General features: G+C 43.7%; 1 protein-coding gene across 1 annotated transcript in view; it reads left to right on the forward strand.

Annotated features, from left to right (window-relative positions):
* The first annotated feature begins 1,994 nt into the window (after positions 1 to 1,994).
* LOC140463775 (uncharacterized) overlaps positions 1,995 to 18,069 on the forward strand; it is a 30,789-nt gene continuing 14,714 nt past the window's right edge. The window contains exons 1-2 of the mRNA XM_072558086.1: positions 1,995 to 2,069; positions 3,834 to 3,864. Of these exons, the coding sequence (XP_072414187.1) occupies positions 1,995 to 2,069; positions 3,834 to 3,864 (106 nt within the window). The remainder of the gene's footprint in view (positions 2,070 to 3,833; positions 3,865 to 18,069) is intronic.

Raw genomic sequence — 18,069 nt, forward strand, 5'->3', positions numbered from 1 at the left:
ATAGGTGGGTTTCAGATTGGCTCCATAGGTCGACACAACATCGAGGGCCAAAGAGCCTGTATTGTGCTGTAATGTTCTATGATCTATATTCTATCAAAACAGCTCTTCCTGATGTAGACAACACAGATTATGCACACATTGTCTGACACCAATATATTACTAGCCATATGCACAATGCTAGCTCATCAACACAGCACAGACTAGATACTTTTAATACATAAAAACAACTTACAAATGCTGCATTGGTTCACATATATGGCAGAACCACATTGTTAGCATTGCCAAGAGTACTGCGCTGTCATGTAGTGTACCATACATGGACAAATTACAATCATGACCATGACCTAGCTACAGATAAACCCATTTACACAACATCATTTCACCATCCTGAACTCTTTTTTTTCCCCCAATGAGATTTTACCTCTGGAGCTTTCAAGATTTAAAATTCTATCTTCTAGGTCATCTAATTTTATCCATTGATTTACTTTGTCACTTATCTTTTACAACTTTGGTGTCATATGATAGCTCCAAGCTCTTCAATTATAATTTTCAATTAAAAGTGGTGATTTATTATCTATTACCATCATGAGAGTGTTATTATCATGGAATTATAGAGTGGTTACACTGTAGAAGGAGGCCATTTTGTCAGTTGTGCCAGTGCTGGACCTCTGAGGGAACAATTTTCTGAGTGCCATTCCCCTTCCTTTTCCAGATTGCTCTATAGATCATTTCTTTGCAGTTAATAATACAGTCCCCTTTTGAAAGCGTCATTAGAACTTGCCTCCGCCATACTCTCAGGCAGTGCATTCCAGTTGCGAAACACATGCTGTGTGAGAAGAATTTCCCTCATGTTACCGTTGCTTCTTTTGCCAATTACCTTCAATCTGTGCCCTCTGCTTCTCAATCCTTCCACCATAATATTCCATATTAATCATACTAGTGGTGGTTCTTATTACTTACATTGATTTTAGTGTCAAACTTTTATTCCTGTCTCTACTGAAAAAACAGTTTCAGTGTCGACTTTAAAACTCAGTGTTAAAAGGTTTTTAGGAGAGTTTCGTCTATTGGTCATTTTGCTTTTCAGTAATCTATTTTTTTCATTTCATAAATGCTTCAGTTGATAGTAACTGTTCCTTCCTATTGTTTACTTTTATGTATTGTTTTAAGGTTTAATTTCACATAATTTATTTGAAGATGACAAAAAATACAGTTGTTATTAGAGAGTGCTGAATGATTTATGCATTAAGGAGAACTGTGATAAATAAATATGAAAGAACTGGGATTTTGTTTTACATTTTCCACTTAATGGTTATTAAATTGTGAAAGTACAGATTGTTATGCCATGAAGCTTAATTGTTAAAACACCCAACTGACGTTATTATGAAAGCAATTGTTATTATTGTTCCTGACACAACTCATTGGGGTAATGCACTAGACATGAAGCCCTACTATTCCCACTGTTGTCAGAAATGTGTAAAGTTGATTAAACCCACCAAATTGCCCTTTTTTTTATTCATTCACTTGTGGGACACGAGCATCAGTGGCTGGACTAGAATTTGCCTGCTCCTAGTTGCCCTTGAGAAGGTAGCAGTAAGCTGCCTTCCTGAACCGCTGAACTCCATGTGTTGTAAATAGACTTACATTGCCTTAAAGAGAGAGTTCCAATGTTTTGACTTAGCAAAGGTAAAGGAACAGTGATGTATTTCCAAGTCAGAACAGTGAGTGACGTGGAGGGGCACGTACAAGTGGATCAGGTTTCCCATGCACTTGTTGCCCTTCTGTTTCTAGATGGGCGTGATTTTGAGTTTGGAAGGTGCTGTGTAAGGATCTTTGACGAATTTCTGCAGTTCAACCTTTAAAAGTTTTTTTTATTCATTCATGGGATGTGGGCAACGTTGATTGATCAGCATTTATTGCCAGTCTGCTTGCGCTTAAGAAGATGGTGGTGAGCTGCCTTCTTGAACCACTGCAGCCCATTTGCTCTAGGTAGAGCCATGAGGCCCTTAGAAAGAGAGTTCCAGAATATTGACCTAGTGACATTAAGCAATGGTGATATATTTCCAAATCAGGTGAGTAGCTTGGAGAGGAACTCATAATTCCCATGTACTTGTTGCTCTTATCTTTCAAGGTGGTCTCAATCATTAGTTTGGAAAGTGCTGTCTAAGGATTTTTGATAAATTTCTGCTGTGCATATTATAGGTAATATATACTGCTGCTACTGAGCGTTGATGATGGGGGCAGTGATGTTAGTGGATATGGTGCCAATCAAGCAGGCTGCCTTGTCTGGGATGGTGTCAAGCTTCTTGAGTGTTGTTGGAGCTGCACTCATCCAGTCAAGTGAGGAGTATTCTAACACACTCTTGACTTGTCCTTGAAGATGATAGACAGGCTCTGAGGAGTCAGGAAGTGAGTTACTTGCTGCATATTCCTAGCGTCTGACCTGCTCTTGTAGCCAAGGTGTTTATGTGGAGAGTCCAGTCAATGGTATCTCCCTGGATGTTGATAGTGGAAGATTCAATGCTGGTAACACTGTTGAATGTCAAGGGGCAGTGGTTAGATTATTTCTTATTGGTGATGATCATAGCCTCACATTTGTGTGGCGCAAATATTCCTTAACACTTGCCAGTCCAAGCATGGATATTGTCCAGATTGTGTTGCATTTGGACATGGACTGCTTCAGTATCTGAGGAGTCATGTATGGTGCTGGACATTGGGCCATTGTCAATGAACATCCCCATTTCTGACCTTATGATTGATGAAGCAACTGAAGATGGCTGGGTCTGGGGCACTAACCTTAGGTCCTCCTGTAGGGATGTCGTGGAGCTGAGATGACTGACCTCCCTCCAATAACCACAACCATCTTTCAATGTGCCAGGTATGACTCCAATCGGTGGAGAGGTTGCTTCCTGATTCCTATTGATTCCACTTTTGCTACGGTTTCCAACGCCACACTTGATCACACTCGATGCGGCCTTGATATCAACGGCTCTCGCTCTCTCTTCTATCTCTCTTATTTAGGTTAACCAAGTATGCCCATGATCCTTTGTAATAGCTCCTGAGATTAAAATGTCATCCAAATAGTCTGCCACTCTGGGCAGCCCTTGGAGAGTATTCACCCTTTGAAAGATGAAGATACCTCGAAGGAGCGAGTGTACTCACACATTCCTTTGTGAGTATTTATCATGACATACTTCCTGGATGACCCGTTAGGCCACCGTTGGAGGTAGGCATGGCTAATATTCAATTTAGAAAATATTTAATATTCCTCCCCCCCCAACAGAGTTCCTAAAGGTTTGTTCTGTAATGATAGATACAGCGGCACTTGTATCCACCTCCATGTCTAAGGGGTAGCCATTTAACTGAAGTTCTATCTTAATTGAGGCCCCTTTGGGAGTAAATGAGGACTGCCACTGCAGATTTTGGAGATCAGAATCGAGAGTGGGGTTCTGGAAAAGCACAGCACATCTGTCAGCAACCGTGGAACCAGAGACTCAACGTTTTGGGCATAAGCCCTTCATCCTGATGAAGAGCTTATGCCCGAAATGTTGATTTTCCTGCTCCTCTGATGCTGCCTGGCCTGCTATGCTTTTCCAGCACCACACTCTCGACCCTTTAGGAGTAGTAATGCAAATTAGCTCTATCAAGTCCTCATCCTTGAACTGATTTATTTGGAAATCCCTGTCTTGAGATGACTTCACTCTTCGGCCTGAGCAGTACATGTTTTGCCTGTTTCAGTAACTTTGTCCGGGCCGACCCTATGACCACAAAGGCAGCATGGACATTCTTGCTCCTTGCTGTGTTATGGAGAAACCTCCAGTTCTGGAACTTTGCAGCCACTGACTCCAATCGCCCTCCTTGGCAACCGTGAGTATAATCCGTGGTTCTTGGCTGTGTGGGATGGGGGTAGTCCAAGGCTGAGGACAGTACTGTCTATCGACCCTGAAGCTCCTGAGCCACTTTTTCCACATTTTTGGGGTAAGAGCCAATTCTCAGGCTTTCTTGAGGTCCAGATCTGGTTCAATCAATGGTTTCCTTTAGATTATTAATTTCTACAAATGAAGCGATCCCTTAACATTTCCTGAAGTGCTGACCCATATTCAGTGTTCTGACAATTTCTGCATTTCATCAAGAATTCAGTAACTGGTTCCCCAGGAAGTCTATTTGATGTGTTAAACCTGTAATGCTGCAATATAACAAATGGTTTGATGTCACAGTGCTCTACCATCATATCAGTGCTCTACTATCAATTCACCAATGGATGTTGATTTCGGGGTTGCTGGGTGGGTTAAACAGGTAATGATGCTGAAAGTCAGGACCCCCCAAATGGTAAGGAGAAAGACTTTCTCTCAGTGATCCCCTTCTGTCCTGTATCTCATTCTTTTGATGTTTGGAGGGAGCCAATCCTCCACACCTTCTTCATAAGGTTTCAGTTTCCGAAATAGCTGCACTTCCATTATTTCTTTGTCACAGTCTTCCCAGGTCTGTTGAAAGGCAGAATTGTCTGAAACTTTTTTCCACTCTCATTGTCAATGTAATAGCTCAGCAAGCATGACTAGAAAGGGAAATAATTTATAGTTGAACACCAAAATACTACTTATGGTGTACAGCCCAGCCTGGGACAGACAGTTCTGCAGATCCATCCCTGGGTCAGCTTTATAAGGGGCTGAGATGAGGCATGATTAGTGAGTTTGCGGATGACATCAAAATTGGTGGCATAGTAGGCAGTGAAGGTTTTCTAAGAATATAAAGGGATCTTGATCAAATGGGTCAATGGGCTGAAAAATGGCAGATGGAGTTCAATTTGGATAAATGTGAGCTATTGCATTTTGATACAATTGTGGCAGGTTTTATACAATTCATGATTAGGCCTTGGGTAATGTTGTAAAACAGAAGGACCTATGGGTTCAAGTACATAATTCTTTGAAGTTTGCATCACATATAGATAGGGTGGTGAAAAAGGCATTTAGTACACTTGCATTCATTGCACAGTCCTTTGAGCATCGGAGTTGGGACGTCATGTTGAGGTTACACAGGACATCAGTGAGGCCTCTTCTGGAGAACTGTGTCTAGTTCTGGTCACCCTGTTATACAAAGGATATGATTAAGCTAGAAAGGGTTCAAAAGGTTTACCAGAATGTTGCCAGGCATGGAAGGTTGAGTTATAAAGAAAATCTGGAGAAGCTGGGACTTCACTGAGGGATGACCCTGTCGAGGTTTATAAAATCATGAGTGGTATAGATAGGGTTATAGAGTTAACGGTAGTTGTCTTTTCCCTAGATTAGAAGATTTCTAGACTCGGGGGCAAATTTTTAAGGTGAGAGAGGAGAGATTTAAAGTACATATGAGGGGCAATTTTTTTTCACAGAGGGTGGTTCATGTGTGGAATGAACTCCCTGAAGAAGTGGTGGATGTCAGCACAGTTACAACATTTAGAAGGCTCTTAGGTAATTACATGAATAGGAAAAGTTTAGACGGATATGGATCAGGAACAGGCAGGTGGGACTAGTTTAATTTGGGATTATGTTCAGCATGGATTGGTTGGACTGAAGGATCTGTTTCTGTGTTGTATGACTCTATGGTTCTATGACTCTATGATGAGTTCCAACTGAGCAGCCTATTGCCTGTTACCAGGAAACCCATACTCAATGAGCTCCATAGGGAGACTACTTAGTGATTCCCCTTGGGCCTTAAAGACATTATCACAACAATGTACCAGTACTTTTTATAGGTTTGTTATATTTTTCACATATGAAAGCATAAGAAAATTTAATGCATTTACATGAATAATTTTTTTTTCATTTTATTGCAATGAAATGCGATCAGGAAGATTTTCACTTATCAATTGGTCATTCAACTGGCATTTCAGATCGGCCACCCATTAAAGAAACCTCTTAGTTATCATTATAACCATCAGAGCTGACCCAAAATGTCATATTTACAACAATGCAGTGAGTTGAAAACAGCCAACATCTTTACCCTCTCTCTCTATTATGGCATGACATGTCACTTATCATATCCTGACAGTGAATTATTCCATCTTTCAGACTTCCTGCTTCTCCATTAGGACCCTTCTTGAAAGCTTCCTCTTGGGCCTTATCGTCTCCTTTTGGTGTCAGCTTTTGTCTGATTTTGCATTTTTCAATTGTCTCACAATACTTTACTGCATTAAAGGGGGCATCTGAATACAGGTTGTTGGTGTTCTGAGATGACTGCAAAGAACCAAGGAACCTACTAGTCGCTTTCATTCTTAAATTACTGGAAAAGTGCTGAACCCCTGCAGTGATTGGTTCCAGTTGGTTAAGTGCAATGGAGCCCATTACATGAGACATCATGGGTTTCAGAATTCTGTCCCGTAACTGATAGAAATATTGAGCTAAGTATGGCATTTCAGTGTGTCAGTTTTTACTTATTATTGTAATGCCCTCATATTTCATTAATCGTATTAAAAAATTATAGGATGAATGATTGTCACATTTTCACAGCACAGGTTTTTTTATAATACAGATTTCTTAAATAATTGTATCAATTCAGCCATATTGTTAGTTTGTACCCAATTTTTCTTTGTCTCCATTCCTCCTGGTGAGTGGAAATAGTGCCTTTATGCTTATTTATTTCTTTCTCCATCTTCTATCTTTTGTCTTGGTTTTTTAGCTTTAACCTTTTCACTTTCTACAGTCTTTGCTGAAAGCAAGGTCATGTAAGAGGGACAGTACATGTATAAACTTAAATAACCTTGAATCAGAGGCTAGGTGCAAAAAAAGAAGAAATAGACAGAGAAGGCTGAATCTTGCCAGATTTTGGTAAAGTATCATTTACACCCAGTTCTTAATGCAAGGCCCATTGAGTTTTCTTGCACAATTGTCCCAGATTTGCCTTACTAACTACATTACGTGCACCTAGGGTGACCCTCTTGTCCAATGCTAGCCCAGTTGTCCCATTTGTTGTACCCGGAAGCACTTGCTGCTGCTGGGAAAGCCTAGGATACCCCAGGATTCCTGGTGCTGGTGCCAATTTTAAAAGGCTGTTGTGCATCAGGTCGAGTGCGGTCAATCTAGATATTCTCTGAGAGTATGTAACATTTGTCATGGACATGGTAGAGCAGGGGAAATGGGGGCCCCACTTTTGCTGTCAGAGACCTGGAGGTGCCAGTGGACAGGGTGTTGCCCAGGAAGGTCGTTTCCTTCCCCTAGGACCAGCAGTGGAGGTCACAACACCAGACCATGCCAGCCTGGTCTCAGGTCATCACCCAGGTCAGTGCAGTATCAACTTTCTGGAGGAACACCCAGCAGTGACACAGGAAGGTCAAAAAACTTCTTTGCTCTGCCATAGTACATACCACCATCTTATCTTTGCCACCTCACATGCACTTTAACTCTACTGGTGCACCTGCCTCCCACAAAAGATTCATACTCTACCACTTGACTCCTGCATGTAGTATTTCTTCCTCACTATCTTCTACTTATTCAATTTTCCCACACCACTAAAAACATAGACCCTGCATTTCCCTCTACCTCGCACTAACACTATCTACTTGATCTCATTCAATCCCTTCCTTTACCTAATTTTGGGCAAAAACACTCCGCAATATAGCAAGAAAAGCCAAAAAGACTGGTAGGGAGCCTGGCTTTCAGCTCCTTACCCTGTATGTGAAGAGGATCTGGACCCTGACTGCCCCAAGCAGTCAAATACCCATTCCCAAGTTCCGGAGCTGATACCGGATACTGCCCTTTAACTGACTGTGCCAGGACCCCTGACCGAAGAGTGCTACATTCTCTGTACCTTTTCCTACTGCCTCATAGACCTCCATCGTCCATACATGACAGTGACTCCCAGAATCGGCATCCATACACCAATCAGTGTATTTCGACTTTCCAAGCAGTTACTCAGAGGGAACATTGAGAGGATGCCTCCCTTGACTTGACTGAGAACTACTCCCCTCAGACTTTGACTTAATGGTCATTTTGTTGATTCACATGCAGTGTGTTTGCCACTAGCACAATATGCAGGTGTGAGATTGACACATCACTTTGCCATGCAGCAACATGTCCATCCCTGGAGTGATTGCTGCTGATAACCAGGACAAGCTGACTGACTCTATGTCTGTGCTAAAAGGCAAGTTAAGACAAAAGTACTCTGCACCTGTTAGGTCTGGCTGAGGAGGAATATTGCTAAAAGGCAAGGCAGGGCAGGGATGCTATGAAGTGCTCAGTGAATGAACTCCATGTAGGCATATAAGCAGTCCTGTGAGACAGCCTGGCCCAGTCTGTGAGCTGGGTGCCTGTCCCTGCGTGTAAAGTGTTCTTACAGCAGCGTTGCAATGAGAGGTGCTGTGGCAGTCCAAAGTACAGCAGTCAAGTTCAGAAGTATACTGTAATGGATTGGAGATGTGCTATGATGATGCAGAGAGGCTGACATATGTCATGTGACCACTGCCCAGCGACTGTGTTCTGAGAAATTAGAGCCAGATGTCCAGTGATTAGGAGGTGAGTTGAATTTGCCAAGTATCACTCTGACTTTCATGTCAGGAAATCTCAGTGACTACTTTCCATCCAAAGATTGATAGAATAAGAGAGTGCATATAAAGGAAACGAGATTAAGTAATTATGAGTAGTAATCCCCTTTAATAGGTCTCTCACCTTTTCATTTATAAGAATCTCAGCTAGACATCCCAAATTTAGTTAGAAAACACAACTTGTTGCTCCTGATGTCAAGAAAGACTTTCTTTGATATGATTCTCCCAAGTGTCTTACCATAACCTATGTCATTCAGCGCTTGGAAAAAAAGTTTCCTGATGAAAGGCTTATGCCCGAAACGTTGATTCTCCTGCTCCTCGGATGCTGCCTGACCTGCTGTGCTTTTCCAGCACCACACTCTCGACAGTGCCTGGAAAGAGTTCACTCATTCTTTTACTTTATTTGTCCAGGAGATGTGGGTGTCCCTGGATACGCCATAATTTGTTGCCATCCCTAATTACTCTGGAGAAGGGGATAGTAAGGTTCCTTGAGCTGCTGCATTCCTTGGGGTGTCGGGACACCCTCAAAGCTGTTTAAGGAGGGAGCTTCTGGATTTTGACTTAGCAACAACGAAGGATGCTGGGTGGCTTGGAGACAAACTTAAGCAACTGATGATGTTTCCACTTCCTAAAAAGGTACAATTTTCTAAGCATGACTTCATGATCTTCCAAGCAGTTCATAATCAATGTAGTGTGTTTGAAATGCAATGATGTATTGCAAGGGAACCTGACAGCCTAGTTAGACACTGCAAGCTTCCACAAATGGTAACAAAGGAAATGAACAGATAGTGTGGGTTTTGTGGTGTTGGTGTAGAAGGATTAATATTGGTTTCAAGTAGTGCCAGAAGACATTTTATGTTCATCAGAAGGAACAAGAAGACTGTAGTTTCATGTCTTATCTGAAAATTGCAACTTCTCATCAATGTTTCAACTAAATGCCAGATTGATCTGATATGCTCAAGCAACTGATGTGGGAGTATAATCCAAAATTTCTTAATCAGAGTGAAGAGAGTTACCATTAATACTCATAAGGTATCCTGCAGAAGGGCTTATGCCTGAAATGTCAATTCTCCTGCTCCTTGGATGCTGCCTGACCTGCTGCGCTTTTCCAGCAACACATTTTCAGCTCTGATCTCCAGCATCTGCAGTCCTCACTTTCTCCATACTCATAAGGTAATGATATAACCCATCTCATTATCATGGGAAGAATGTTAGGGATTATATCTATTGGTTGGCCAACTAGCGGACTGCTCACGTTTCTGTGATAACTGTCACTCTCATTTCTTTAGTATTTGGAGATGCCGGTGTTGGACTGGGGTGTACAAAGTTAAAAATCACACAACACCAGCTTATAGTCCATCAAGGTTATTTGGAAGCACTAGCTTTCAGAGCGCTACCCCTTCATCAGATGGTTGTGGTCTATAAGATCATAAAACATGGAATTTATACCAAAAGTTTACAGTGTGATGCAACTGAAATTATATATTGAAAAAGACCTGGATTGTTTGTTAAGTCTTTCATATTTTAGAATGATCGTGTTGGTTTCAGTTCTTTCATATGTACATCCCAGAATTTTTTTTAAAGTTACACTCTCAAGTGAACTTTAACAATAGATGCCATGTCAGCTCAGATAATGTATTGAAGGTGTGAGGTGCCCTGTGTGAGGCTGAACATTCCAATGTTCAGACTGATTCTAATCTAAAAAAGGGATTTACAGAATCTTACAAGAATTCATTCAATTTTCATGAGCAAAATAAAATGTAATTCTGCAAGTACAAGTTCACTCTACAAACATTTGTGTGTGTGGGGGGGGGGGGGCAGTCGGGTGTGTGTGTGTGTGGTCACTTGTAGTGTGACCAAGGTCCTGGTTGAGGCCATCCCCATGGGTACTGATTAGATTAGATTAGATTAGATTAGATTACTTACAGTGTGGAAACAGGCCCTTCGGCCCAACAAGTCCACACTGCCCCGCCGAAGCGCAACCCACCCATACCCCTACATCTACCCCTTACCTAACACTACAGGCAATTTAACATGGCCAATTCACCTGACCTGCACATCTTTGGACTATGGGAGGAAACCGGAGCACCCGGAGGAAACCCACGCAGACACGGGGAGAATGTGCAAACTCCACACAGTCAGTCGCCTGAGGCGGGAATTGAACCCGGGTCTCTGGCGCTGTGAGGCAGCAGTGCTAACCACTGTGCCACCGTGCCGCCCGTGCTGCCACTGATCTTGGCTATCAGCCAAGTGGAGGCGTGGGAAAGTTCTTGGCGAGGTGCTCATCCTCACCGATAATGTGTTACAGGCTGTGAAGAACATGGCGTAGTTGTTTGGCTCCTGGGACAAGCTGGACAATGAAGGGTACCCTGTTGGTTGCAGCTCATATCTGTCTTGTGAGGAGGCCATTACAGTTTCTCATTGTGGCATGTCGGAACTGGCGGTCGATGAGTTGAGCATCATACCCTGTTCTTATGAGGGCATCCTTGAGTACTTCCAAGTGACCATCATGTTTCTCCTCATCTGAACAGATCCTGTGTATGTGTAGGGCATGTTCATGGGAGGTGCTGAGGTGCCCATGGAGATGCATGTGTCCAAGAATGAGTCAGATATGAAAGAATAGTGCATGATGAGTTTGATGGTGGGATGAAACATGTAGTTTTATCAGTGACTCCTCACCATGGGTCCAGAGGAAGAAAATGTTGTCAATATACCTTGTATGAAAACCTCTCTGGCTGTGTCGTAGGCATCTTGAAACCCATTGTACAGGGGACCGCCCCCCCCTCCAAGCTTCTGTCACGACACTACAGATGTCTTACAGTAACTCAGCACCCACGGACCAGTCGAACCGGGAACATTCCTCATCACAATGGATGTTTCAGCACTCTACACCAACATCCTCCACAATGACAGCATCGCGGCAACAGCCTCAGTATTCAACATCAACAAATGCCAATCTCCGAGCACCATCCTACAACTCATCCGCTTTATCCTCAACCACAACCTTTTCACCTTTGTCAACCAGTTCTGCATCCAGACACACAGGGCAGCTATGGGGACCAAATTTTCACCCCAATATGCCAACATCTTCATGTACAGGTTCGAACAAGACTTCTTCTCTACGCAGAACCTCCAACCAACACTATACAGCAGGTATATTGACGACATTTTCTTCCTGTGGACCCATGGTGAGGAGTCACTAAAACAACTACACAGTGATATCAATGAGTTTCATTCCACCATCAAACTCACCATGGACTATGCTCTACTATCTATCGCATTCTTGGACACATGCATCTCCATGAGGGATGGGCACCTCAGCACCTCACTCTACTGCAAACCCACGGATAACCTCACGATGCTACACTTCTCCAGCTTCCACCCAAAACATATTAAAACAGCCATCCCCTATGGGCAAGCCCTACGCATACACAGGATCTGTTCAGATGAGGAGAAACATGACGGGCACCTGGAAGTACTCAAGGATGCCTTCGTAAGAACAGGGTGCGATGCTCAACTCATCGACTGCCAGTTCCAACTTGCCACAGCGAGAAACCGTAATGACCTCCTCAGAAGACAGACATGAGCTGTAACCGACAGTGCACCCTTCATTGTCCAGTTTGTTCCAGGAGTTGAAAAAATATGCCATGTTCTTCGCAGTCTGCAACACATTATCAATGAGGATGAGCACCTCACCAAGATCTTCCCCACACCTCCACCTCTCGCTAATAAACAACCACCAAACCCCAAACAGATCATTGTTCGTAGCAAACTGCCTGGCTTTCAGGACACCATATAACTCTGTCACAGCAGACGCTGCAAGACGTGTCAGAGTGTTGACACAGATAACACCATTATACATGGGGACACCACCCACATGTACGTGGCAGGTACTCATATGACTTGGCCAATGTTGTCTATCTCATACACTGCAGGCAAGGATGCCCTGAGGCATGGTACATTGGCAAGACCGAGCAGAGGCTATGGCAAAGGATGAATGGACACTGCACAATAATCACAAGCCAGGAGTGTTCGCTTCCAGTCAGAGAACACTTCAGTGGTCTGGGACATTCGACCTCAGAGCTTCGGGTAGGTGGACTTCAGGACAGGCAACAACGCAAAGTGGCCGAGCAGAGGCTGATAACCAAGTTCGGTACCCATGGGGATGGCCTCAACTTGGGTTCCTACAGATCCATACACTCACGCATACCCTCCCTCATTCACAAGCTCTCTCTCATATGCTTACACATACACACAACGTACACTCACACCCACACACGCACCCTCTCACAAACGTATACCCCTTCACACTCACACCCATACACATACACACACTCTCTTGCAGACACTTACATCCCCCCACACACAGACCCACATGTGCGCGTGGACACACACACACACATATGTATGTTTGGGGGGTGAATTTGAACTTGCAGAATTACATTTTGTTTTGCTCAAAAACTACATGAATTCTTGTAAGAATCTGTGAATCCCTTTTCTGGAAATAGAATCAGTCTGAACATTGGGGCACAGACAACCTCACACAGGGCACCTGACACCTTCAATGCATTATCTGAGCTGACATGGCACCTATTGTTAAAGTTCACTTGAGAATGTAACTTTCAAAATGTTCTGGGATTTACATTTGAAAGAACTGAAACCAACATGATCATTCTAAAAGATGGGAGACTTAACAAACAATCCAGGCCTTTTTCAATATATAATTTCAGTTAAATCACACTGTAAACTTTTGGTATAAATTCTGTGTCTTATGATCTTATACTCCACAACCACCTGATGAAGGGGCTGTGCTCCGAAATCTAGTGCTTCCAAATAAACCTGTTGGACTATAACCTGGTGTTGTGTGATTTTTAACTTACTTTAGTAGTTAGACCAATCCCTTAGAATAAAGTCTTAGAATCAGGAATACAATATTCATGGCTTTAATAGTTCATAGCTGTTCATCACTGACTCTTGTCCTGAGGTGTTTCATGTGAAATCTGTGAACTGCCCTCTGACTGAGTCCTTTCATCTCAACAGCCTTTAAAATCCAACAAGGATGAAAGGATTTTCAGATAGAAGAGAGTGTTGGCAGGGGACCCAGTGCATTTCTATAGTTCAGCCTCAAGACCTTATTAGCATATACATTAAGGGCAGTAGCTGTATGGGCTGGTCGACATGATTGGACAAGGTAAAAACAATGACTGCAGATGCTGGAAACCAGATTCTGGATTAGTGGAGCTGGAACAGCACAGCAGTTCAGGCAGCATCCAAGGAGCTTTGAAATCGACATTTCGGGCAAAAGCCCTTCATCAGGAATAAAGGCAGTGAGCCTGAAGCGTGGAGCGATAAGCTAGAGGAGGGTGGGGGTGGGGAGAAAGTAGCATCGAGTACAATGGGTGAGTGGGGGAGGAGATGAAGGTGATAGGTCAGGGAGGAGAGGGTGGAGTGGATAGGTGGAAAAGGAGAATTTCCCTTCCTACGTGGTTAAAGATGCCCTCCAACGCATTTTGTCTACATCCCGCACCTCCGCCTTCAGACCCCACCCCTCCAACCGTAACAAGGACAGAATGCCCCTGGTGCTCACCTTCCACCCTACCAACCTTCGCATAAACCAAATCATCCACCGACATTTCTGCCACCTCCAAACAGACCCCACCACCAGGGATATATTTCCCTCTCCACCCCTTTCCGCCTTCTGCAAAGACCGTTCCCTCCGTGACTACCTAGTCAGGTCCACGCCCCCTACAACCCACCCTCCCATCCTGGCACTTTCCCCTGCCACTGCAGGAACTGTAAAACCTGCGCCCACACCTCCTCCCTCACCTCTATCCAAGGCCCTAAAGGAGCCTTCCACATCCATCAAAGTTTTACTTGCACATTCACTAATATCATTTATTGTATCCGTTGCTCCCGACACGGTCTCCTCTACATTGGGGAGACTGGGCGCCTCCTCGCAGAGCGCTTTAGGGAACATCTCTGGGACACCCGCACCAATCAACCAACCGCCCCGTGGCCCAACATTTCAACTCCCCCTCCCACTCTGCCGAGAACATGGAGGTCCTGGGCCTCTTTCACCGCCGCTCCCTCACCACCAGACGCCTGGAGGAAGAACGCCTCATCTTCCGCCTCGGAACACTTCAACCCCAGGGCATCAATGTGGACTTCAACAGTTTCCTCATTTCCCCTTCCCCCACCTCACCCTAGTTCTAAACTTCCAGCTCAGTAACTGTCCCCATGACTTGTCCGGACTTGTCCTACCTGCCTATCTTCTTTTCCACCTATCCACTCCACCCTCTCCTCCCTAACCTATCACCTTCATCCCTCCCCCACTCACCCATTGTACTCTATGCTACTTTCTCCCCACCCCCACCCTCCTCTAGCTTATCTCTCCACGCTTCAGGCTCACTGCCTTTATTCCTGATGAAGGGCTTTTACCCGAAACGTTGATTTCGAAGCTCCTTGGATGCTGCCTGAACTGCTGTGCTCTTCCAGCACCACTAATCCAGACATGATTGGACAGCCTAAGAACTCACCAAATCCAGGCCAACTCCAAGGAGGAATAGTCCACATAATTCCCAAGAAGTACAGTGAAGCATTGCTGCTCCTCTTGGCTTCATGTTAATAATATCAAATTCTGAAACTCCAACTTGTCTCTGGAGTTGGGGGGAACACCTTGACATCCCAATAGTAAGTCCCAGGAACAATGACAGCGGACTGAAAAAAGGCACTTTCTCCTTCATTTTTGCCTGGTGCACGAAGTTAAAGTCTCCCTGTTTTGTTTTATATGGAAAGTGATATTTAGGTTACTGTACACACATTTGGATTTCAGGGTTTTGGCATCATGTACAATTTGAAATCTATGTTTTGATCAACCTTCGAGTCAAGGACATGAAATTAGCAATTATTACAAAGTATTTCAAAGTCTTTAACGGTGCAGAAAAAAAGTGATGCAGTCCAAAAGTGTCCATTTGTTGTTTATGCTCCACACAGCCTCCTCTCACTCTTTATCAATAATGGTAAGATTCTAACTCCAGCACATATCCTGTTATTCATTTCTGTCTTATGCATTTATCTATCTTCCCCTTCAATGCATCTGTGTTACAATTGCTGATACTGATATTGGATAAATGTAGCCTCCAACTACACTCTCATTTAAGATTTGTGTTTTAAAATATTACTCCCCAGGCCACAGTTTCAATAGTTAAAACAACTAATTCTATTTCAGAACAGCATGGACTAGTGCTAAATGAAGAGAACTGGAATTTGTAACAACTGTCAGCAACTTTACTGCGGCAGATTAATTACTCTCCAGGAATAAAAGAAAGCCTTGAAATCTGTTATCAAACATTACTCCCCAGGCCACAGTTTCAATAGTTAGGGTGGCACAGTGACTCAGTGGTTAGCACTGCTGCATCACAGCGCCAGAGACCCGGGTTCAATTCCTGCCTCAGGCGACTCTCTGTGTGGAGTTTGCACATTCTCCCTGTGTCTGCATGGGTTTCCTCCGGGTGCTCTGGATTCCTCCCACAGTCCAAAAATGTGCAGGTTAGGTGAATTGGCCATGCTAAATTGCCCGTAGTGTTAGGTGAAGGGGTAAATGTAGGGGGATGGGTCTGGGTCAGTTGCCCTTCGGCGGGTCGTTGTGGACTTGATGGGCCGAAGGGAAACCCACTGTAAGTAATCTAATCTAAATGGTAACTCCTTGTTATTCATGGCTCTTGGTCCTGAAACTTATTCCACAGGTAGGGAATCTCATGTGACCAGCACACCTACTAAATCCCTCCAACTGAAAAGCCTTCAGGATCACCAAGGACGAAGGAAATTTCAGATAGAAACTACTCTCATCCACTTCAACTCTTTGAAACAGGAAAGAAGCTAGAATTTAAAGGTATTATCAAACATAAATAGGGCATAGTACTACTTCATGGATTTATATAAATAGAAACAATGTGCAGGAGATTGGCAAGAAGTCAAATGCTCAGAGATCTAGTGCAGACATGATGGGCCAAATGGCCCCTTTCTTCATTAACCATTCTGTGTTAATAGTCCAGGTACAAACAGATACAGGACACCTGTCACTACCCTGCTGCTCAGGTTCCCATCTCCTGCCATTCTAATTTGAAGCCTCCCTGACTGTACTAGCAACCCATCCTCTTTACATTGGTCCAATTTTCCTGGGAACCAATCCCAGGAATCTGAATCATATCCCGCTACACTATTTCTTCAGCCACATCGCCATCTGATTTAGTCTATTATTTCTGTGCTAGCTAGAATGAGGCATTGGTAGTAAATCTAAGATTACTATCTTTGGGGTCCTACTTTGTAATTTACGTTTTAACACTCTACACTCAGCCTGTAGGAATACATCCTTTTTTTTACATATATCATTGTTACCAATATTAACAGCCACTGGTACCAGGGAGGCAACATACCATCCTGAAGTTTGTTTTGCACCCTCAGAAATGTTGTCTTTTCCCCTTTCTAATAAATCCTCTATCACTATTGCCCTGCCATTCTTCTTCCTCTCATGTTACCCAGCAGAGCTACCTATAGTACCACAGACTTGGCTCCTATTGCTGTTCGCTGAGAAGTCATCTCCCCCAGCAGTATCCAAAATCGTGTCTCTTTTAGACAGGGAAACAGCCACAGGGATCTCTTACATTACCTGCCTTTCTCTACTGTACTCTGCATGGTGGTCACCAATCCCCTTCCCGCCTGTTCACTCTTTACATGCGGTGTGACCATTGCACTGAAAGTGCTGTCAATGATAACTTAACAATGTGGATACCCCTCTATGAGTTCACCTACAGCTCCAGCATCAAAATGTGTTCGTCAATAGCTACAGCTGGATCCACGTCCTGCACTCATAGTGATCAAAGACACTGGGAGTGTGCATAATTTCCCACATAGAACAGCATTCAGTGTTTACATAAAGACCTTTAGCTTGGGTGCTGGTAGTCGTAGTTGTGGGTATGTTCACCAAGCTGGGAAGCTGACTTGCAGACGTTTTGTCCACTGTCTAGGGTGACATCTTCAGTGCTTTGGAGCCTCCTGTGAAGCGCTGCTGTACTGAGTCTTCTGGAATTTATTTGGTTCCATTCCTGCTGCTTCCAGTTGCCTGTTCCAGTTGTTCGTTGTAGTGGCCGGTACATTGGATTTAGGTTTATGTGTTTGTTAACGGAGTCCGTGGATGAGTGCCATGCTTCTAGAAATTCTCTGGCTGTCCTATGTTCAACTTGTCCTCTGATCATTGTGTTGTCCCAGTTGAATATGTGGTCCTTGTCATCTGTGTGTATGGCTATTAGAGACAGCTGGTCGTGGCGTTTAGTGCACTGTTGATGTTTGTGGATGCGGATTGCTAGTTGTCTGCCTGTTTGTCCCATATAGTGTTTCTGGCACAGGCAACTGGAAGCAGCAGGAACGGAATCAAATAAATTCCAGAAGACTCAGTACAGCAGCACTTCACAGGAGACTCCAAAGCACTGAAGATGTCACCTAGACAGGGGATAAAATGTCTGCAAGTATGGAATCTTGTAAATGATGTTTGTCTTGCA

The sequence above is a fragment of the Chiloscyllium punctatum genome, chromosome 39 (assembly GCF_047496795.1).
Source record: "Chiloscyllium punctatum isolate Juve2018m chromosome 39, sChiPun1.3, whole genome shotgun sequence".
Classification (NCBI taxonomy): Eukaryota; Metazoa; Chordata; class Chondrichthyes; order Orectolobiformes; family Hemiscylliidae; genus Chiloscyllium; species Chiloscyllium punctatum.